This window comes from Pan paniscus, chromosome 1, assembly GCF_029289425.2.
Source record: "Pan paniscus chromosome 1, NHGRI_mPanPan1-v2.0_pri, whole genome shotgun sequence".
Classification (NCBI taxonomy): domain Eukaryota; kingdom Metazoa; phylum Chordata; class Mammalia; order Primates; family Hominidae; genus Pan; species Pan paniscus.
The window spans coordinates 7,356,728-7,380,390 of NC_073249.2; the positions used below are offsets into that span (position 1 = coordinate 7,356,728).

General features: G+C 38.2%; 1 protein-coding gene and 1 long non-coding RNA gene across 5 annotated transcripts in view; one reads left to right on the forward strand and one right to left on the reverse strand.

Annotated features, from left to right (window-relative positions):
- LOC117977605 (uncharacterized) overlaps positions 1 to 23,663 on the forward strand; it is a 188,754-nt gene that overhangs the window by 57,264 nt on the left and 107,827 nt on the right. The gene's annotated exons all lie outside the window — the stretch shown is intronic.
- WDR64 (WD repeat domain 64) overlaps positions 1 to 23,663 on the reverse strand; it is a 151,341-nt gene that overhangs the window by 13,245 nt on the left and 114,433 nt on the right. The window contains exons 17-25 of one of the 2 annotated variants that reach the window (XM_034949821.4): positions 21,261 to 21,362; positions 20,077 to 20,146; positions 19,077 to 19,113; positions 17,899 to 18,038; positions 15,619 to 15,724; positions 10,744 to 10,802; positions 7,427 to 7,536; positions 2,763 to 2,948; positions 107 to 212 (exon numbers count right to left, since the gene is read on the reverse strand). In XM_034949821.4, the coding sequence (XP_034805712.2) occupies positions 107 to 212; positions 2,763 to 2,948; positions 7,427 to 7,536; positions 10,744 to 10,802; positions 15,619 to 15,724; positions 17,899 to 18,038; positions 19,077 to 19,113; positions 20,077 to 20,146; positions 21,261 to 21,362 (916 nt within the window). The remainder of the gene's footprint in view (positions 1 to 106; positions 213 to 2,762; positions 2,949 to 7,426; positions 7,537 to 10,743; positions 10,803 to 15,618; positions 15,725 to 17,898; positions 18,039 to 19,076; positions 19,114 to 20,076; positions 20,147 to 21,260; positions 21,363 to 23,663) is intronic. The other variant, XM_055097208.2, reaches the window with a different exon arrangement.

The following is a 23,663-nucleotide window of genomic DNA, read 5'->3' on the forward strand; positions in this document are numbered from 1 at the left end:
TACCATCAATAAAAATTAATATGTTATATTACTGGACATATTCGAATTCAGAAAAACAAAAGCAAAGGTTTTGTTGTTGTTGCCATTTCTTTTTTTTTTAAGCTACCTTAGGAGAAGAAAGAGACTTGAAAAACTTGAAATCCTGTTCCACTTCAAAGGCCTTGGGAGGTGTGCGTTTGAAAAGTAGAGACATTGAGCTCATTTTTCTCCATCTGCATATAAAGATACAAGAATAAGTACATACCCATACCTTTTATTCTCTGCCAACTAAACAAAGACCCATTATGTCCTTCTCTGGTGCCCACATTTCTTGGTTCCTATGGCATCAGTCCCAATGACAGTATCTCTGCACTCAACTCTTATACCACTTGGTTTCCCAAATATTCCTCTATAGAAACCACAGCAACTCCTACTCAACCAGAACATTCTGTTTATTTATTTTTATATTTTTTGAGACAGGGTCTCGCTCTGTCGCCCAGTATGGAGTGTAGTAGTGCAATCTCGGCTCACTGCAACCTCTGCCTCCCAGGTTCAAGCAATTCTTGTGCCTCAGCCTCCCAAGTAGCTGGGATTACAGGTGCACGTCACCACGCCTGGCTAATTTTTATATTTTTAGTAAAGATGGGGTTTCGCCATGTTGGCCAGGCTGGTCTCGAACTCCTAACCTCAAGTGATCTGCCTGCCTCAGCCTCCTAAAGTGCTGGGATTACAGGCCTGAGCCACCATGACCGGCCATTTCATGTATTTAAATTCACTAATAGCCCTTGGGGAGTGGGAGGGGAAACTCTGTATTAGGAACTAGGAAACCTCTTTTACAAGACCAGTGCTTGACTTCCGTATGATTCAAGGAGGCTTCCCTTATAGTCAAAACTTAATTATGTATATATTTAGAAAGTCATAACTATTTTTTTTAACTTTTATTTAAGTTCAGTGGTACATGTGCAGGTTTGTTATTTCGGTAAACTTGTGTCATGGGGGTTTGTTACACAGATATTTCATCACCCAGGTATTAAGTCTAGTACCCATTAATTATTTTTCCTGATCCTCTCCCTCCTCCCACCCTCCACCCTCAAGTAGGCCCCAGTGTGTGTTGTTCCCCTCTGTGTGTGCACTTGTTCTCATCATTTAGCTCCCACTTATAAGTGAGAACATGCAGTATTAGGTTTTCTGTTCCTGCATTAGTTTGCTAAGGATAATAGCCTCCAGCTCCATTCATGTTCCTGCAAAGGATATGATCTCATTCTTTTTTATGGGTGCATAGTATTTCATGGTGTATATGTACCACACTTTGTTTATCCAGTCTACCACTGATGCACACCTAGGTTGATTCCATGTCTTTGCTATTGTGAATAGTGCTGCAATGAACATACACATGCATGTATCTTTATAGTAGAATGATTTATATTCCTTTGGATACATACCAAGTAATGAGATTGCTGGGTTGAATGATATTTCTGTTTAACATTTTCAAAACACAAGAAATACTATGTCCTGAGATGAAGTCATTCTACAGAAGAAGGCCCATTTTGCTACAGATAAGCCATAATTATTGAGCAATAACAATATAACATGAGCACGTGTCCTACGCTAAAGCTGTCCTGTATGTACCATGCCCTTTCATGCTTCTGTGTCTACCATTCACATCTGCTCCCTCTGCTTGTGATATTCTCCATTAGTCATTCTTTATTAGTTCCACAAATATCTGTTGAGTGCCTGCTGTGTGGTGAGCACTGAGCTATGAACTGTTTTATACAAAGATGTATAAAACAAGGTCCTGGTCTTCAAGGAACTCACAGTATAGAGAAGAAGACGCATATGGACAAATTAGAATCCTGTCTTAAGTACTAGGATATATGAACATTCAAGGCTAAGCAATTGCCCAAAGTAAAACTGAGCAACTTTGCTTGGTAAACTTTACTGCATCTTGAAGCTTGGCTTACTACACCACCTCTTCCATCTCAGCCAGCCTCTTCTCCAGTGCTCCTTACTGGCCAGCCAAAGTAGTCCTTGAACACTCTGATGGGGTCACCTGGAACCCTTCTTGATTGTTTTCAAACTGTTTCTGCTTTGATCCAAATCCTGTGTGGCTTCTGATTTTTAGCTTCAATTCCTATTTAGAACCCTTCTACCATCTTTTGAATTAGGTAATGACATTGGGTCTTTCCAGCCTTGAGTGCACTTGGGATTTCCCTAAAGGACTTTAGTTTTGATATCCCTCTCTGATTCTTTCCATTTGGACTCATCTTCCTTGGCTCCCTTAGTGCTGGTCTGTGAGATGTAACCAGTCCAGGCAGGTCTGGTCCCCTGAAGGCTGGACATTTTGACATTCACCATCTAGGGTTGAGCTGCACTGATATTGAAAACTCAGAGTACTGATCTTTTCCATTATGACAAAGGACGTCTAAAACCAGGATTGAAGATTGTAAAAGTGGAAAATAGCTTGTCTCTCACATTCTGTACTCTATCCTTCCTCCCCTATGCCTTTAAGCATGCTCAAATTTCCCCCACTAACAAGGTATTTCACCTTTGGTCTTCTTTGGTTAAATCCTATTTGCCCTTCTGTTACTGTCTTAAGAATCAGATGTTCCCAGAAGTACTACCAATTATAGCTTTGTTTACATACATCTCCCTTCCACTGGATTACAAAATTATTGAAAAGTTCTGGGCCTCTTGCCTTGAATTCTCTATCTCAAGGACAGTGCCACAGCATCTCAAGAGTTTGATTCTTGTATGCTTATCTAAAGAAGAGCTAATGGTCTTACTTTTCCCTGTCAAATATCAGAGGATATTCATATTTTTGCTTCTCTGTGAACTTGCTTTCTTCTTTTATTTCTATGGGATATTCAGTAACATCACAAGGCAAAATGAAATCCCTTGTCTGTGATAATTCAAAGAGCCTTCGCTGTCCAAAATATCCACAATAATGTCCATTGAGGGCATGCCAGAGCCTGAGGGAAGGAGAAGGAAGGGAGGAAAAAGTAACTGGAAAATTCGGTCGAAGTTATTCTGTTCATTAGATCGTTTATGTAAATCTGCGCTGGCCCATCAAGGATTTTCTTACTTGAGTTCAAGACCCTTTCTCTTAAATACTGTGGAGCTAATCATAATGTAAACTTTTTTTTTTTTTTTTGAGATGGAGTTTTGCTCTTGTTGCCCAGGCTAGAGTGCAATGGTGCGATCTCGGCTCACTGCAGCCTCTGCCTCCTAGGTTCAAGTGATTCTCCTGCCTCAGCTTCCCGAGTAGCTGAGATTACAGAAGCCCACCACCACACTTGGCTAATTCTTGTATTTTTAGTAGAGATGGGGTTTCACCACTGTGGCCAGGCTGGTCTTGAACTCCTGACCTTATGTGATCTGCCCGCCTTGGCCTCCCAAACTGCTGGGATTATAGGCATGAGCCACCATGTCCGGCCAACATTTTTTTTTTTTTTTTTTTTTTTTTGAGGAGTCTCACCCTGTCGCCCAGGCTGGAGTGCAGTGGCGCGATCTCGGCTCACTGCAAGCTCCGCCTCCTGGGTTCATGCCATTCTCCTGCCTCAGCCTCCCGAGTAGCTGGGACTACAGGCGTCCACTACCATGCCCAGCTAATTTTTGTGTGTGTGTGTGTATTTTTAGTAGAGATGGGGTTTCACCGTGTTAGCCAGGATGGTCTCGATCTCCTGACCTGTGATCCACCTGCCTCGGCCTCCCAAAGTGCTGGGATTACAGGTGTGAGCCACCGCGCCTGGCCTCCAGCCAACATTTTTATCAGTTAGACTGTAGTCTGCAAACTTTTTGGGAAATATTAGTTTGAATCTGTACTTACGACACCCATTTGTCAAAGCCAGAAAACAAATGGGCAGTGTTATTTCAGGATAATAAAACTGCATTTGGTTGCTAAGGGTAATGGCCTCTAGCTCCATCCATGTCCCTGCAAAAGACATGATCTCATTCTTTTTTATGGCTGCTTAGTATTCTGTGTTGTGTGTATACCGCATTTGCTTTCTTTCTGTTTTCTTTTGGGAAAATAACACTGCCCGTTCAAGCTAATCAGAACACTTGTTGACTAACAGTGTATTCACTGAATTAGGCCTTAGAATGGGCTGTGTCTCAGCTGGCTACTTTTCAAATCAGCATCAACCAGACTTAAGGGAGGAGGGATATCATGCTGCTTTTACTATTATCAAATTCTCCTCAACCTCCATCCACAGCTGCTACTATTGTGCAAATACCCTGCTAATTTTTACAACTGAGTTCTGAAAGAGGACGGCAAGAGAAGTGACTCGTTATCCATATGCCTTGTTTCACTATCACTTCCCTCCAAGAGCTCCCTCTAAATAGCCCATGTGGTTTAAAGTAATACAGAGTATTATTAGCAGGAGCGTGTGCCCTAGGCCATATGGGAACATAAAATAGTATTTGGAAGATCTTCCTTTTATTTATTGATTTCAACCTCAGAGTGGCAAATGATGGCAATCATCATCATGAGCCCTGCAGCAATGACCTAAAAGGAGGAGGGCAAGCAAGTGAAAGAAACTAAGAGTAGATTCTGCAAAGTCTGAATAGCCTCCCACCTCAGAGAGGTAGATGTTGAGAAGGAGGCAGAAACAGAGGTATCTATTTGGGACTTCTCCCACTTGACAGTGTCCTGGGGAATTAACATGAGCATCTTCTATCCCTTCCATGTATTAATTCTCCAGCATTATAAAAATGTCATGGCCTGGCCAGAACCTTTACCAAAGAGAAATAGACCAGCCCTTTAATAGTAAAAGTTAGACGGGTGAGGGGCTAACTTCGGAACAATTCTAAATTTATTCTGCTTTAGGCAGGACTGAAGAGACTGTAGTCTCCTTGTTTCCTGGTATGCGTGGAGCTCTCCCAAATAACTAATCCTGCTTCCCAGCTTGATTTCCTGGGCCTCAGATACAGAACCTTAGCTACCTTGAGCCCCACTTTGCCTCCCTGAACTTCTGTCTACAGACTGATCACCTGTCCTGCATCCCAGAGTTCAGCCTCAATTATGTTTGTTTCATATTTAAAAATCTCATCTTTTTGACAAGCAAGATTTAGAATGTTGAAACTGCCTAACTCTTTAGAGAGTGGCAGTGAGTATTAGCAAAGGGACATGGCTTGGTTATGAAGACAGTTGTGTTCTGAGGTAGCTATTAATAGATGTAAGCACTTTGAACTGAGTATCTAGGGAGATTTTCACTGTAAGAAATCATAAAATTAATTTCTCCATGCCAAGGATAACTGGAGTGAGCAGTGCTATGGCGTGAATGTTTTTGTCCCCCTGCCAAATTCATATGTTGAAACTTAATCCCCAAAGTGGTGATATTGATGTGAAATGGGACATGCTTAGGTCACAAGGGCTCAGCCTTCATGAATGGAATTAGTGTCTTTTAAAAAGAGGCCCAAGGGAGCTTGTTTGCCTCTTTCACCATGTAAGGACACAGCTAGAGGGCATCATTTATGAAGCAGAGAGCAAGACCTCAGTAGACGCTGAATCTGCCAGCGCCTTGATCTTGCACATCCCAGACTTCAGAACAGTGAGCAATAAATTTCTGTTGTTTATAAATTACCCAGTCTAAGGTATTTTGTTACAGCTGCCTGAATAGACCAAGACAAGCAAGGAATACCTTACAACAACAGTGGCATATACATATGTGGTTGTGCCATGTGTGTGCGTCTGTGTGTGTGTTACAAACTCAAATGAACACTTCTGCTCATAGGTAGCTGAAAATAAGCTGGAGCAGAGACCAAGGGACTGAGTTGTTAAAAACATCTATAATAATGACATTTAATGTTCTTACTCTTTCCTGCAAATAAAACAGCAGATGTCCTTTCTTTTTTTTTCTTTTTTTTCTTTTTTTTTGAGACAGAGTCTCACTCTGTCGCCCAGGCTGGAGTGCAGTGGCGTGATCTTGGCTCACTACAATCTCCACCTCCCAGGTTCAAGTGATTCTTTTGCCTCAGTCTCCCAAGTAGCTGGGATTACAGGCTCATGCCACCACGCCCGGCTAATTTTTGTATTTGCAGTAGAGACAGGGTTTCACCATGTTGGTTAGGCTGTTCTCCAATTCCTGACCTCGTGATCCACCCACCTCGGCCTCCCAAAGTGCTGGGATTACAGGCGTGAGCCACCACACCCAGCCTAGATGTCCTTTCTTACAGAGGAAGTAACTCTGACCTTTTGCCTCCAAATAGGACCTTACTCCCAAAGATTCATCTTGAATTCAACGTTCTAAAGCTCTTTATCCTTCCACATTCTAAACATTTTCCTCTTTTAGAGCACTGTATCTTAATGAGTGGTTCTAACATTCACCTAGTTGCATAAACCAGGTGTCATTCTTGACATTTATCACTTACCTCCCCTTTAAGTTAAAGTTCGTGTCTTCTTGATTTTGCCTTCTGGATAGCTATCATCAAATCTAAACCACTTATTTCCAGGCTGTTACCACTCCTCTAATCCAAGCCACTACATTCACCCTGGACTTCAAACCGTTCTCTTTGCTCCCACTTTTGCTGCCCTGCAATCTATTCCCCACCCATTACCTTCCAAAAATATAAATCAGGTCATATTACTCCCCCACGTAAAATTCTGTGCTGTGGCTATTTCTTTCAGGGGAAAGATCCAAATTCTTATCAGTGCCTCCTGGACACTGTGTGGCTTTGGTCTGTCTAACTCTCTAGCCACAAGCCCACACAGTTAGCTAGGCTGTCTTGAATTTCAGTCCAGCAACTTTTATGCAACATAAAATATTCCTTCCTTTTGGTTTTGATTACATTGAAATTCCCTAATATACTTCAAAGCCTCTCTACCTCTCTTAATCTTACCTAACTTCATTCTTTTAAGGGGATAATTCATTACCATGATTTTAAGACATTTCAATATGCAGGAATTTGTTTCTAGAAATGCCATGACATTTCCTTTCTTTCTCTTTATATGTGTATGTGTCTTTAGCATTTTGTGTATAGGTACTTAGCATTATCTAGGTAATTGATAACAATAGGCTTTGCAAAATCCATCACAGAGTCAATGACATAATTAGCTTACCCACTTTTCTCAGCATCAATTGCTCTTTTCTATTACTTTTCTATGACTTCTGATTCTGAGCCCCCCTCTATGACTTGGGTCTAACTCTCTGAGATAGCTATCTTGCTTAATTCTTTGAAATAATTCTACAAAAAAAACTTCACTTTTATCAAAAGCATTTGTGATACCTTTTAACATAGATGAATATGACATCTCATGTCCTTGGTCATGAAAGAGAACTCCAAATCAGTGGCCATCTTTTCAAAGTCCTTTTGTGTCATCTATTTACTTATTTATTTAAATCAGTTGACCAAGATTGCATTTGAACTATATACTTCAACTTTAGCTTAAAATCCTTTACCTCTCATGCTCACAGTACTGAATTCACAGTATGATGCCATCTTGGCCTACCTTACTGAGCCATCGATGGAGGCAGTAAGTACCACTTGTTTTTCTTCTACATAGATTACTTGAATAATTTCCAAAGAATGAGCACGCCAGGAAAGCAGCTGCTTGAATTTCTAGATAGCAAAAACAAGGCATATTCCTTGGAATAACTATATGCTAGTCAAAATGTAATCTTCAACAAAATCATTTCTCATTGAACCAAGCTTATGAGTGGAAGATGTAGACATCTGTGCTAGATGATTAAGTCCTTGCCCCCAATTAGCTCTTCTCTTGCTTGTTGGGGTACAAGAAGTCCTGTTTTTAAAGACTTATTAATTCATACATCTCCCTGGGAGAGGAAGTATCTTATGTCTCTGGCAATTTATCATGTAACTGAGAATTAGCGATTCATTTAATTGATGATTAGCAGATGACTAGAGGAAAGAGATGCTTTAGGAGAAGGTTGGAGGGGGACTGAAAGTAAATATAATCAAGAATAGAAGGAAACAGAGCTGGAAGGTAAAAGCTAAAGGGGAGATTGGCAAAAAGACTTTTCCTATGTTCAGATTTTATCTAGAGATAGAACTGGCTGTTTTGTTCTTTTGGGGGGAGTATGGGATGGGAGATACATGCTATAAGTAGTTGATGAAAAGAATAAAACTCAGCTTCATTCTCTTTCAAAAACATCATGAATCATGTGTCACAGGAGTAGAAAAGAAAAAAATCATGAGGCTTGATTGTTTATGTTTCTTCAGGGTGTGGCTACCCTCAAGTTTAGGGCCTCTCGTGGGCCTCGGGAGACCTTCCTGAATTGTGTGAACTAGAGTTGTTAAGTGGAGAGCTTGCTCTGCACTCACACCCCCTGTGAGTATATTCCCTCTTTATCACTGATAAACCCGGACTGACACCTTACTTTGTCCTGGGTCATTTACCTAGAAGTGTAATGTGATGACAGTCCTGGCAGTTTAGAGTTCTCCTGCGAGTCTTCTATTTATTTAGGCTTTAACAATGGGTAGGCACAATTCCTCCTAAATTTGTTGGCCTTCTGACTCAATTCCCTCTGGTTATTTTTAGAGAGCCAAAGTAAAATCTGGACTCCTAGTTCTTTTTTCTTCTTTTGAGACAGAGTCTCGCTCTGTTGCCAGGCTGCAGTGCGGTGGCGCGATCTCGGCTCACTGCAACCTCTGCCTCCTGGCTTCAGGTGATTCTCCTGCCTCAGCCTCCTGAGTAGCTGTGACTACCGGCATGTGCCGCCACGCCCAGCTCATTTTTTTTTGTATTTTTAGTAGAGACGGGGTTTCACCATGTTGGCCAGGATGGTCTTAATTTCTTGACCTCGTGATCTGCCTGCCTCAGCCTCCCAAAGTGCTGGGATTACAGGCGTGAGCCACCGTGTCTGGCCTACTTCTTATTGTCTCAAAGCTATTCAAGAATATCTGGTCATCCAAGGTTTCTTTCTCTGCCTTAGGATGGCATTCTCTAACACTGACTGTATTTATAGTAAGATATACATTTTGCTTCATGACTCCATGAACATATACATATACTTGCACATGTGTCTGAAACAAGTTTCACAAAAGGATACTTCACCTATGTGAAATGTACATCAATATGATCTATTCTGTTCTACTACATTGCATTCCATTCTCTTCTATTTTTATAAAAATGCTGGTTACAACTAATTTAATTGATTTCATGACCCCTTAATGGATTGAAACCCGCAATTAGAAACTAAGATTGTCCTTTCTGTATGTGTGTATATGTAATTATATGTGTGGTCTCTCTTGCTGTGGAGAGGTTTCGACTTATCTTTCAGAATGTCTGTATACCATGGAACTTCTTTTTTATCAGTAATATCGGGAGAGAACAAGATTAACCTTTTTTTCTAGACTGACCTATTAGGTATTCATTGCAGTTGTAATCTATAGCCGGACCTGGTTTAAGCATTGGTATATGTTGATCTATGTAATAATGAGGCATTTTATAGCCAGGTTCTATGGTTCTGTTGTATATTTATAAATAGGCAGCCATGTACAAATGGTATGATTCCATTGTCTGAGTACAGAAAAGATTGAAATGAAGTTGAGTATGAAAGAATTTAAAATAAGTTACTAAAGATTCTCTAATTTTAAATTTGTGAAAATGCTTTAAAATTATTTCTATTTTTGTAACTCAATATTATTCTATAACTTTGTTTTGAAGATTTTCTCTAAAGTTTGAAAGATCTCAGTTGTTAGTTTATAGCAATTCCATTTGCGAAACTGTAGGCTTTGAATGACATTTTATCTGTTAAAATTAATAATACAATATAATAATCATCAGCAGTAGGATAAAACAATTACATAACTTTTCACCTATATATGGTTCAAGCATACGGTTTGTTTTTGTTCAGCTTGCAGCATGTCTTCGTTACAAGCAATTTATAGTTACTGGTAAAAGAAACTTCGTGTTTCCCAAGTTGTTTGAACCTTGCTGTTTTTCATTTGTTAGCATAAGTATTATATACGGGAAGAGTATTGGATTAGCAATCAGAATCCCGACCCTGGCCCTGACTTCATCACTGTCTATGTGCTCCTTGGCAAGCTATTCTCTGATTTACCCTCTGCAGGTGGAGATAGTCAAACTAAAGTTGAATACCGAAACCTTAAAAGAGTTAGAATAGATTCTCTGAAACAAAAAGAAAACTCCACTAATCAAATGAAACAATATTTGAAACAATAACTATTCTGAGACACTCTGCAAGGAATCAAATCCTAATCAACATAAACCCCTTGTTAATACTTGTGATCCAAAAAAAAGTATCTATTTAAGCTAATATTTAGCTTTTGATTTGATGTGTTAAAGAAAAATAGGGCTATGCTAAAATAGCTGTTCCTTGGTATAATATTTTAAAAAATAGAATAAAATATGCTTTAATGTTAGGAAGAATTTAGACTAGAAATAAGAAAAAAATTCTTAAATGGTTCTGCACTAGGTTTGCAAGGAAGGTTATGGAATATCTTATAAAGGATAAGATATAGAAACTGACTGTGGAGGACTGTATAATCTATGAACTTTTTCTAACTCTGGGTTGCTATATGAATTCTCACAAATAAGTCAAAACATGAAGACGATGCAAAGTGACCAGTGGCTGGCATACTTACTCCCTCTCCCTCACTTACTTCTTCATCCCTTTTCACCAGCAGACCATTGCACTTTGTCATGTAGCTCAAATTTCAATAGTATATGTGCCTTGACACCAGAGAGTCTTGTATTTCTATCCTTTATGGTGTCTAGCACAGAGAAATGCTCAATAAATATATGCTGACTCATAAATTAAAGTGGAAAACTGAAGTTCTTACCTTTTCATCATGAGGTGGATCCAGGAAAGAGCTAATATTGCAAAGGATAACATGTCCTTCTGTATAAAATTTAAACATTGGAATCTTTAATTAGATATCATGTTATCTAAATCAATACTATCCAAAAGTTATTTTGATTTAGGTATTTATAATGCTGAATAAAACAGAACCTGAGAAAACAGAAATGAAAGCAGAAATTTCATATTCATTTTTATTTATTTATTTATTTATTTATTTATTTATTTATTTATTTGAGATGGAGTCTCGCTTTGTAGCCCAGAATGGAGTGCAAAGGCATGATCTCAGCTCACTGCAACCTCTGCCTCCTGGGTTCAAGCAATTCTCCTGCCTCAGCCTCCTGAGTAGCTGGGATTACAGGTGCCTGCCACCACGCCCGGCTAATTTTTTTTTGTATTTTTAGTAGAGACAGGGTTTCACCATGTTGGACAAGCTGGTCTTGAACTCCTGACCTCAGATGATCCACCCGCCTTGGCCTCCTAAAGTGCTGGGATTACAGGCATGGGCCTCCACACCTGGCCCATATTCATTTTTATGTGTAGAAATTATTTTGTTTCTGTCTTGATAAGTCTTAATGAGATTGCTTCACCCACTTAGAGTTCTTTTAGAGATCAGGGTAATGGAAATGAATATACCACCAAACAGAGTCCAAACTCTTACAGAGATACTCAGCCTACAATTTAAATGATAGTTACAAAAACTACATATCAAAGAGCAACAATGACTACACCTCAACTTTTAAACTATTTAAACTGCAGGAAAACAAAGGTATAAAAAAGAGTCTTGAAAGAAGCCAGATGGAGGGAAAAAAAATGAACACAAACATAAGAATGACATCAAACTTCTTATCAAAAGCAATGCAAGCAAGAAGAGTGGAGTGAAATATTTAACATGTTGAGAGAAAAAACCAACCAACCTAGAATTCTGTACTTTGCAAAATTAACCTTCAAAAGTAAAGGAGAAATAAAGACTTTCTCAGACAAACAAAAATTGAGATAATTTGTCACTAATAGGCCTGCCTTTCAAGAAATGTTAAAAGAAGTTCAGAAAAAAGAAAAATGATACAGGTTTAAAAAAACTCATATCTACATAAAGAAAGTAAGAAGACAAGGAATAAGCAAAGATAAAATAAAAACTTTATTTTTGTTAATTGATCTACCAGATAATGGTTTGTTAAAAATAATGATAGCAACAATGTATTTGATAATTATAGCTCATAAATACTTGAAATGAATGATAGTAATTATACAGGAGATAAAAGAGAGACATTAGGAATACTTTGGTATTATAAGATACAAAGTGGCATAATATTACTTGAAAATAGGCACAGGCTAATTGTGAATATATATTATAAACTCTAGGGCAACCACTAAAAAATGTTTAAAAGGAAGTATAATAAATATGTTAAGAAAGGAGAGAAGATAGAATCACACAAAATGCTCAATTAAAATTGCAAAAGGCAGAAAAAGACTGGAAGACAAAAACAGGAATAAAGAGCCAGGGCAACAAATTAAGAATAGTAACAAATATGGTAGATACTAATTCAACTATGTCAATAATCAATTACTTTAGATGCCAACAATCTAAATACACCAATTAAAACAAAGAGAGTGTCAGAGTGAATTTAAAAACATGAGCCACTGTATGTTGTGTATAAAAACCTACTTTAAATATAGATACATATAGATTAAAAGCAAAGGAATAGAAAAAGATATACCACGCTAACACTAATCAAAAGAAAGCAAGTGTAGCTGTATTAATTTCAGACAGAGCAGACTTCAGAGTGGTAAAACTTATCAGGGATAAACAGAGGGCATTACCTAATGATAAAAGGGTCAATTCTCCAAGAAGATTTGACCATCCTTAATGTGTATGTCCCTAATAACAGATATCAAAATACTTATAGGACAGCAAGTTGAAATAGATGAATCCATTATTATAGTTATAGACTTCAACACCCCTCTATCAAAAATGGGCAGACCAAGCAGGCAGAAAATCATTAAGGATATAGTTCAAATCAATGGCACCATCAATAAACCAAATATAATTGACATCTATAGATTACTTCATACACACACATTCAGAACACACATTCCTCTGAAGATCATGTAGACATTCCCCAAGATAGATCATGTTCTGGGCCACAGAACGCACCTGAACAACTTTAAGAGACATCATACAATGTATGTTTTCAGACCACAGTGGAATTAAAGTAGAAACCAGTAACAGAAAGACAACTGGAAAATCCCCAAGTACTTGGAGATTAGGTAGAATATTTCTAAATTCTTTGGGTCAAAGAATAAATCTCAAGGGAAATTTAAAAGTATTTTGTATTAAATAAAGGTGAGGCCAAGCATGGTGGCTCATTCCTGTAATCCCAGCATGTTGGGAGGCTGAGGTGGGTGGATCACCTGAGGTCAGGAGTTTGAAACCAGCCTGGCCAACATGGTGAAACCCTGCCTCTAGTAAAAATACAAAAATTAGCCGGCCGTGGTGTCAGGTGCCTGTAATCCCAGCTACTTGGGAGGCTGAGGTGGGAAAATTGCTTGAACCTGGAAGGCGAAGATTGGGGTGAGCTGAGATTGTGCCACTGCACTCCAACCTGAGCAATAGAGCGAGACTCTGTCTTAATTAAAAAAAAAAAAGGTGAAATTACAACTTATCAAAATTTGTGGTATGCAGCGAGAGCATTGCTCACATGGAAACTTATAGCATTCAATGCATACATTAGAAAGGAAGAAAGATCTAAAATCAACAATCTAAGCTTCTACTTTAGGAAAATAGAAAAAGAAGTAAGACCTGTCTCTACAGGAAAAAAAAAAGCATACACCTGTAGTCTTAGCTACTCAGGAGGCTGAGGTGGAAGGATCACTTGCAGGAGTTGGAGATTACAGTGAGCTATGAGCACACCACTGCACTCCAGCCTGGGCCACAGAGTCAGACCTTGTCTCTCTTTTTTCTTTTTAAAGGCAACAACTAATGATGTAATGATGCCTGAGGGTGTCTGATTTAATCTAGTGAATAGATAGCAGCCCTCAAAGAAGTTCTTTTAACATCTACTGAGGCAGAGAAAAAGGAAGCCTAATAGAATCTAGGAGCAGTCCACTTTAGTTATAATGTAGATGAGGATAGATTGGATCCCAAACCCACTCTATTTTCTGGATCACAAACAGAAACCACAAATTTCAGGATGAGAATGGGCTATATGATAGTAAAGTATTCTAGGCATAGGCAAAGAGAGGACTAACCCTAATAGAGGTCGGTGCTGGGAATTCTATAGTTTCAAATTTTAGTTCTCTGTATTTGTCAGAAAAGGCTTGCCACATACTAGGCAAAGTTAATGCAAGAATAAGCAGGCTATTTTTAGAAAGCAACAAAATTTGACTGATGTTAGCTTTCTCTACAAGTTTTCTGTAAAAAGAATTAGTGTCTATATAAATTATACAGACTGATAGATAAGCGAAAATCAGAAGTATAAGAATATCCTAATGTAAAAGGATTGGTGGTAAGCAAAAAACAAACAAAAACCAAAAAACTCCAGGAAAAACAGGGATAACCTTAAATAAATGTAAATTTATTTATAATGCTATATACAAATATAGACAATTATTATCAATAAGGTCCAGACGACTCAATTGACAGTACGAAATGGTTTGTTGTAACTTTTTTATAAAATAAATTTTGAGGCTGGGCATGGTGGCTCATGCCTGTAATCCCAGTGCTTTGGGAAGCTGAGGTGGGCAGATCACACGAGGTCAGGAGTTCAAGACCAGCCTGGCCAACATAGCAAAACCCCATCTCTACTAAAAATACAAAAATTAGCTGGGCGTGGTGGTGCATGCCTGTAGTCCCAGCTACTCGGGAGGCTGAGGCAGGAGAATTGCTTGAACCTAGGAGGCAGAGGTTGCAGTGAGCCAGGATTGCACTACTGCACTCCAGCCTGGGCAACAAGGATAGACTCTGTCTCAAATTTTAAAAAGAAAAAAAAATTAAAACAAATTTTGAAATGAGAAAAATGTTTATAAAAGAGAATATGAAAACCTAAGTATGAAAATTAAGTAAATATGAAATGTAAGCATTTAAGCAGATTTAATCTAGATGCAAATCTTACAGTTGCATTAGCAAAACAACAACAAGCAAAGGGGTAGATATGGAGAAAAGAGAAAGTGAAAGGGGGCTAAGCTTTTTGTTTTAACTGAAAATATGCTGTTTTATTCTAATTCTAACTAATTGTTTTGAAAAACTTGAAGATAAACACTAGTAAAATAAAAAAACTGTTTTTACACATGCATGTGCATTCACATACACACATAATCTTTCACAGTATAGGAGAAAGGAAAGCAAAGAAAATTTAGGATTAATTCAGACGACAGAAGAGAAGCATAAAGGAAGAATGGAAGAAAGAATTTTGTTAGAAAGACTGACCATATTAATTATAATAAATATAAAAAATAAAGTCCCCTACTGAGAAAAAATCATTCATTTTTTTCTCTAATTTATGGCATGATTTCCTTTAATAATTAAGATTAATGCAACATACACTTTCAATGTGAAAAATTAAAACTATATTTTTTCCAAAAAAGTAAGATACACAGATGGGTAGACACATACGCATTTTAAAGACAGAAGGAGGGCAATGCCTTGCCCTAAGTGAAGAGCTAGGAATGAAGCAGGTTCTCCTGACACTCATTTATTCTGTTTATTCAGCAGGCTATTTATAACACTTTCTCAGGCTTGAGCATACCTCTTAGTCTCTCTTTTGTTTCACCATATACCATGTATTTTTCCTAAAGCCATTTTTATATCAGGTAAGCTATTAAGACACCTGTCACTGAATGTCTAAGAGTAATGACTCACCCACATTTCCAGCCAGTAGTATCCTCGTACATGAATCAGTGTACAGCGATGTCAGAGAAATGGCAGAATGTTTTGTGAAAGGTAGCATATCTTTCAGTAGTCTTCCCTAAATAAAGTATAATGCAAATAAAACTTTTTCTTTGCTAGTAAGTCTTATAAAATCTTAATATTGAAATTGATTTTTCTATGTAAATAATGCATCTCAAGAATTATCTCTACTACTGAACCACGATTCCCCTGTTTGTAATGAAAATAATTTTAAACTATCCATAGGGACTTATTTCCTTGAAATTAAATATACTAAAGGTATGGACAACTGTTAATTAGAAGCATCTAGACTCTTGAGTATTATATACTGTTCTACACTTGGGATTGTTTTTGCATATCCCATGACCCTTTTCATGCAATTCCTCAGACTTTCTTTCCGATTACATATTTTCTTTTTATTTCTTTTTTTTAATTTAACTCAAACAGGCATTGACATATTTTCTTTTTAAACAAACATTTTTTTCAGAAGGGAGACACACTTTTAAGTGTATGTCAGTTGTTTTAAACAGAAATATTTGCCTCTTCAGAAATATTTATTTTTTAATACTAGTGCAAGACAAAGAATTGTTAAGAGATTTAAATTCAAACAGGTTGTTTTTCAGCGCTCAGTATAAGCCAGCACTGGGAAAGACTTTAACACGTATTATCTTGCTTAGAGAATAAACATCATCAACATCAAAGCTTGTGAAGAGTTTGAATTTGCTACTCCTTTCCTTAGACTGCTTGGACATAATCTCTTCTCCTCCTATTTCTTTTACTCTTTCATTTCTGTATTAGAAAGAAAAAAGGCATTGTTCTAATACCAAGATTATCTCAAGGAAAGTTATTATTAGAATACTTTGTATTTTCAAACCAGGGTTGTTTTCACGAATAAGCTAGGATCTACTGGTACACTTAGAGTTTTATCTGGCAGAAAGCCATGCGGTTCCGTGTTGTTGGATCCCATTATCTGCCACACAAAACTGTTGTGTGTTCTGAGTTTCTGTGTAGGAAGGAGCCTTATCACAAGCGAGGTCACCTCCTCTGCTTTTCTAAGGATTTCATTTTCTTCACCCTCAGGCTACTCAAGATCCTTCCTTTCATCATCTTCTGTCCTCTTAATTCCACCCTAAATCATTTTAAATCTTCTGGTAAATGAAAGTTGTGTTTTTCTTTGTGAAATATTGAAGAACACTCAATACGATGCAATACCTTCTTTCAACTGTTTGGTAAACTAACAATTTATTGTATACTCAACATTTCAGTGTTCTCACATTCTTTTACTCTAATACGCCATTAATATCCTTTAATATTATTTAAATATCCAGTAAGATATTTAGTGGCATATATTTGTAGCTCAATTTAAAAGAAAGATTTGAATATTTTGAATGTATGAACCCATCAAAACTAATGCCCTCGGTCGGGCACAGTGGCTCACGCCTGTAATCGCAGCACTTTGGGAGGCCGAGGCTGGCGGATCACGAGGTCAGGAGTTTGAGACCAGCCTGGCCAACATGGTGAAACCCCATCTCTACTAAAAATACAAAAATTAGCTGGGTGTGCTGGCACACGCCTATAGCCTCAGCTACTCGAAGGCTGAGGCAGAAGAATCGCTTGAACCGAGGGGGTGGAGGTTGCGGTGAGCTGAGATCACGCCACTGCACTCCAGCCTGGGTGACAGAGAGAGACTCCATCTTAAAAAAACAAACAAACAAACAACTAATGCCCTCCTCTCCCCAAATAAAAGAATTATAAGCAGGCTCAATAGATTTTTCTAGTAAATCTTCATGCCGGATTCACCTTTCCTGCTTCTATTAGGGACATAAGGGATGAGACTGAAGCAGTGTGCCAAAGGTGAAGACCTTCCCAGAAATTCCAACTGTGAGGCTTGCATGACAAGTTGAACATTCTTCTCTCAATACGGGTATCTATCTGTATGCAGGTATCTATCCCAGTATGGGTATCTGTCTGTAATGTGTTTGATAGAAAAGTAGAAGAGCTTCCAAAAAGAGAGACATATTTGAAATAGCTAAGTTAGCAGTTTTGATGATTTGATCTTTTGAGTTACAAAACCCTTCTCTCGTAAAGTTTGGATAGCGTTATCAATAAACAGGCTGCAAGATCAGCAATTTGGCTAGAAAGTTGAAAAAATATTATAATTGAATGCCATATGGAAGAACACTAAGATTCATTTAATGATTCTTTTTATCTTTCCCATTCTTTCCTATTCCCAGACTTGCTGGGTTCCATTACCTCCAGAGTCCACAAGCGGAGGTGTCCATCCTCATGAGCAGTGACAAGGATAGGTGGCTGGGCTTCTGGTAAATTGGCAATTCCAGGGTGTTTTTTGTCCATTGGCTGTTGCTTTCCCACCATTACATCTGTTTGTTCACCTATTTGAGAAATTAATGAACTATCATGAGGCCAGGCGCGGTGGCTCACACCTGTAATCCCAGCACTTTGGGAGGCCAAGGCAGGTGGATCACTTGAGGTCAGGAGTTCCAGATCAGCCTGGCCAACATGGTGAAACCCCGTCTCTACTAAAAATACAAAAATTAGCCAGGTGTGGTGGTGGGCGCCTGTAATCCCAGCTACTTGGGAGGCTGAGGCAGGAGAATTGCTTGAACCCAGGAGGCAGAGGTTGCAGTGAGCTGAGATGGCACTACTACACTCCAGCCTGGGGGACAGAGTGAAACTCTGTCTCAAAAAAAAAAAAAAGGATCTATCTTGGAATTTGCAATACTTGGAATTCCAAATTTTTATGGAATGTAAAACACAAGGCAGACAAGAAAATAGCAAAAGCCACACATTATTTTTTCCTTTTCTTTTTTTTTTTTTTTAACCCAGAGAATTTCAGTCAGGGCAAAGGACAGAAAAAACATTAAAAAATTGAATCCTGGATCACTGAAAAAATATAAAACGTTTATTCTGATCATATTGCAAAAGCTTCTATACTATACATAACAGCTCACACAAGGTATTTATTCATAAATCTTACACATACAGAATGGTGTATAAATGCAGTGTAAGTTTTAGAAAAATGGCTAGAGACTAAGAAGTTCAGTAATATTCTGGATTCTTAAAACCTAGAATTAGTATTTAAGAAGGCATCATCATAATGAAAATTCTGCCATTTAGACTACTGAATCCCATAGCACCTCAATGTTTGGTTCCAAAAAGAATATATATATATATATATATATATATATATATATATGTATATGTGTGTATGTATGTATATATGTATATATGTGTGGGTATGTGTGTGTATATTATATATACGTATATAATGAATATATATGTATATGAATATATATAATGAATTTATATATTAAGGAATATATATATTCATTAAGAATACTCTGTCACCTAAATGCCCTCTTGCAAAGGAGTTGCTTTATTATAAAGAAGAGAGGTGATTTCATACTGACCTTTAACCTCACTGTCATGTATGCTTTGCTTGCTTCCCTGAATTATGGGAGGAAAAGAGAAAAGATTTCCATGACATTGTAAGAAAATGAGATATACTAGGTGAATAAATTCTCCAGATAGTTGAATTTTCACTTCTAAGCATTACTTTTAAAATTATACTTTAATTTTTTTTGAAAAAAATGTATTGCAGAGATTTTCATGTCCAAAAATAGAGAATTTATAACACAACATTCTTCTAGTGGTTGAGGTACCAGCATAATAACGAGAGTAATTAAAAATGCCTAATGCATGCTCGGTTCCTGGTTGACATGATCTCTAATTGTATTCACAACCATGCAACTTCATCTTTATTATTCCCTTTTTACTGAAACAGAAACAGAAACTCAGATTAAGTGGCAGCTCTAAAGCTAATCAGATAATAAAAGGACTTGGGTTCAAGTACAATCTGTCTGGCTTTTGCTTCCATGTAAGTTTATTCTTTCCAGTATGCTGGTGATTTAAAAACAATTTTTGCAGTGACAACTTTCCTTCAAACACAGTTCTAACTAGAAATGTAAAGCATAAAAATATATAAAATTGGAACTGAGAACACAGTTTGAAAACCACTGCATTACAGTACCTGCTGTCTCTTCTCCCTGTGACATATGTACTTTTTAGCAAAAGAGTACTTACATTTTAGCAAAAGAGATGGTCTAAAATTACTTACTTTTTAAGTATCAAAATAACATGCATAATTTATTTGTGATTGTATATTGATTATTCACAAATGTAAAAACTTTGAAAAAATATATAAAAATTGAAAAATATATAAAATTGAAAAAACAATTTAGACATTGCATTTTTTGCAAAACAATGTGTTTTTACATATAAGCATGCACACACAGAATTCTTCCACTGTTACCTTCTATCAAAGGAGGGGCTCAAATGTGCTCAATAGCACTATTTTTGAACCAACATTGAGTATGACAGGAAGACAGACCCTCTCTGTGTCTTGCTTACCTTACTGCTCTGTGGACCTTTGCTGGATTCACACTGGGATGAAGAACATATGGAATCCTGACTTGATCTCCTATAAGGGGAGTGGGGAAGCCCACAGATAAAACTTTAAGATATGCTACCATACTCAAAGGGTGTGCTTCTCTGCTTTAATTTCAGCTGATTGCTTCTTTCATCATCTGTGGATACTGAGCCACTCAGGAAACAAATCATGCCTTATATTCTGTGTAATAAATGTTGACCAGTATGATATTGGTGGAGACTCTTGGGGAGCCTCAGCAAATAAGGTTTATTGCTCCCTTTGTCAGAAAATAAAAGTCTTGCCTATCCCACTGCAAAGGCTAGATTTAGTCCCAGAGGCTCTTACACTGAAATGGCAAGGGGTGGGGTGGTGGTGGGGGGAACTTACAAGCCTGTCTAACTTCCTGCTTGACAATGTCTGGTTCTAACCAGATCCTAGTCTGTGGCACTCCACTGAAACCGGCTGAAAAGTGGCTTAAGGTCTGGTGCAGATGTCTACAGAATAAGTCCTCAAAATATTCTCAGAATAGTTTTGATGAAATTTCATGCCAAGGGGTAGGGAAGGGGTTACATTCTGGCTCACTTCTGGGTGACCCCAAACCAGCACGAAGCTTCTGATTTCTCTCCAAAGCTATGTGTGGCATTATCTATTGCCTGCAAACCAGAGCTCTTATGCAAATATAAATAGGAAAAAAGGGATTTTTTCTTAAATCCCTTGCTCTCTCAGAAATGGATGACAATTGCTCAGTTATAGTGGATGGTGGATGAAACCTCCTGCCATATGACCTTCCATACTTGCCTTGCAAGTCCTTCCTTCTGTTTCACACCTGTGTCAGATTTTGGCGAAAAGTAAAGCCAAGTGATCATTTTCCATCTCTGCTATGTGATAAAGGGTGCTGTGAGGCTGACATGGTGAGGGGACCACACAGCACTTTAAATCCCTGAGGAGAACCTCACCTCCAAAATGACAGTTATGGGAAGAAAGCTGAAGCCACGTGTCAACCCAACTGATGTCTTTTTTCAGTGGTCCCTTCTTTAATGCTGGGATGAAGTAAACTCTTTCTATTACTTTCAATGGCAAAAACCACAGTTAATTTTGCATCAACCTAATGTATCAGCCACCTAAGTCCCAGACAGTATTACTGGTTCAGTAAGTAACGAGTTACCTTGCACATTCAGGGGTACGAAAGAGGAACAGTATGTCATTAATTTTAAAGTGCTTGGGATGCAAGTCAGGGTTTACAGTGAAGCAATCTTCAGGTCGGTACCTAGAAGTAAGTATACATTTATATGAGAAAAAATTCACAAATAATGGAGCTTACAGTACTAAGATTGTATATCCTCTGCAGAGCTAAGCAATTCCTCAAATGCTAATATTATTGAACATGAAAAGAAAATGCAAGGAAGTAGAGTTTGAACATAGCTTTTTTAGCAAGGTTCTGTTAAATCATGATCCTCAGCGGTTTAAAAGTCTTTTAATTCAACTAACCTGTCTAATCTTCCTACCTTTAGATCAGAGAATGGACCTCTACAAAATCCTATGGATAAAACTCTATTTTATTTTACTTTTAGAGATGGGGGCCAACTATGTTGCCCAGACTGGTCTTGAACTCCTGGGCTCAAGCGATCCTCCTGCCTCAGCCTCCCAAAGTGCTGGGATTACTGATGGGAGCCACCACGCCGGGCTGGTTTCATACAGTTTAAATAATAGAGTTCTAATATTTTTTAAATAAGTGGAGTAATAAATTTGAATAAAATATTATTACCCTTAAAGAGCTTATAATGGAGTGGAGAAGAACAGGTAGTCCAGTGAGGGCCCTGCTTTTGCTGCTCCAGTCTCCTGTTGACCCAGATTCCAAGGTCAACACTGAACTTTATAGGCACCATCCTAGGAACAGGGGAATAGTCCCTAAATGCCTGCACTGAAACATCATGCCTGGCTCTTAAAGCTGCATTTAACATTCATTATAGCAAATAGACCTTACAGCAAAATTTCCCCTGTTTCTTCAGTGGAAATTACTTCTGCAAGAGATGAAGGGGCCTCCTGGAAAGTGAACCCAAGCTCAAAAGAGAAGTCTACAAGCTTGATGACTTGTTGAACTCAAATTTTTTTAGAGATTTCTGTTGTGCAGATGAGCTGAATCATGAAGTGGATTATTAATTAGCAAGAATAATATTAAGTCTGGGCTCAAAAAGCCTGAGGCTTAGAGTGGGAAGAGAAGAGTTATTTCCTCTGACTGGTGAAGGGGTCTTAGGTGAAGTTTGTGGTAGACAAAGAGATGGACTCTACTGCAAATATGGAAACCATTTTCAGTTTCAGAACTTTTAAACCTGGGCTTAAATGACCTTCCACAGATCTGTGCTAAATCATATGTTTTGCAAAATACTGCACTGATTATAAATCAATTGTCTTATATAATCATCTGCCTATAGGAAAGGGACACTGTGTATGACCCACACTATACTTGGTTGTTTTCCTCTGATTGGATGTTGGATATGCATGCATCCCTTGGCAAAATAACAAGGCACTTTAACAAGGAGGATCTTCACCTTTAAAGTGGGATTATTATCACGGGTGTTGCCCCCCTCTTTAGGCTGTGGCATCAAGATAATGGTCTTCTTAGTCTATCTGATTTCCCTTCTTAGGAAAGAGTCATACACAAGCTGACACAGCGTGAAAGCATTAGCAAGAAGGAGGGGAAGTTTGCAGTGCAGACAGGTGTAGGTATCAAGTGGCAGGTAGACAATGTGTGAGAAAAGGCTGGGGGCATGGGCTGAAGTGAAGGAACAGAAGGATGACAGGAATTCCAGGGGCAGGATCCAGGAGTATGTGGACTGAGGTGCAGAAAGGGGGGTCTGCAGAAACAGCTATTTCAATTAAAGGTTCAAAGAGAAGAAATCCATAGTCCAAGCAATAAATGATTATTTCCTTTCAAAAACTGGCTAAAAGAAATGACTCAGACTTGGATGGGAAGGAGCAGGCAGACCAGCAGTATGTTAAGAAGTGTAAAGAGAGAGGCAGACATTTCTTTTGTATTTTCCTCTTCTTTTCTCTTGTCCTTTCCAATTCTCCCTTCTCTCCTCTTTTATATCTCTTCCCGTCCCCCAAATGCTTAGATAAACTTGATTTTATTTTCATTTATTATTAAGGTTCTTGGCCATCTTGTATCTGTAAGTAAAATTTTCCAAACCCCCTTGCCATAGGGTGGCCACACATGGCCCTTGCACACGTTCCAATTACACAGCTGGGGAGAAATTACTTACAATCCATCCAAACAAATCATTCAGTGTTACTTTAGTTCCTTCTCAACAAATGGGAAAAAAAAACATTGAGAAGTGGATGGTATGGGGAGGGTAAGATCTTGGCCATAGTCCAGGGTAAATCTAATTGGTTGAGAGGAATAATTGCATCTACTACATTGGCCCTTGTTAGCCCCAATCTGTAATAAATCAGACGTGTTGAGGTGGTGAATGAGAAGGATATGCTACCCAGGAGTCTTCTCACCATGTGACTTTGGTGGCTGAGTAGATGGTGGTGGCACTGGGGATACAGGAAGGGGAGAAGTTTG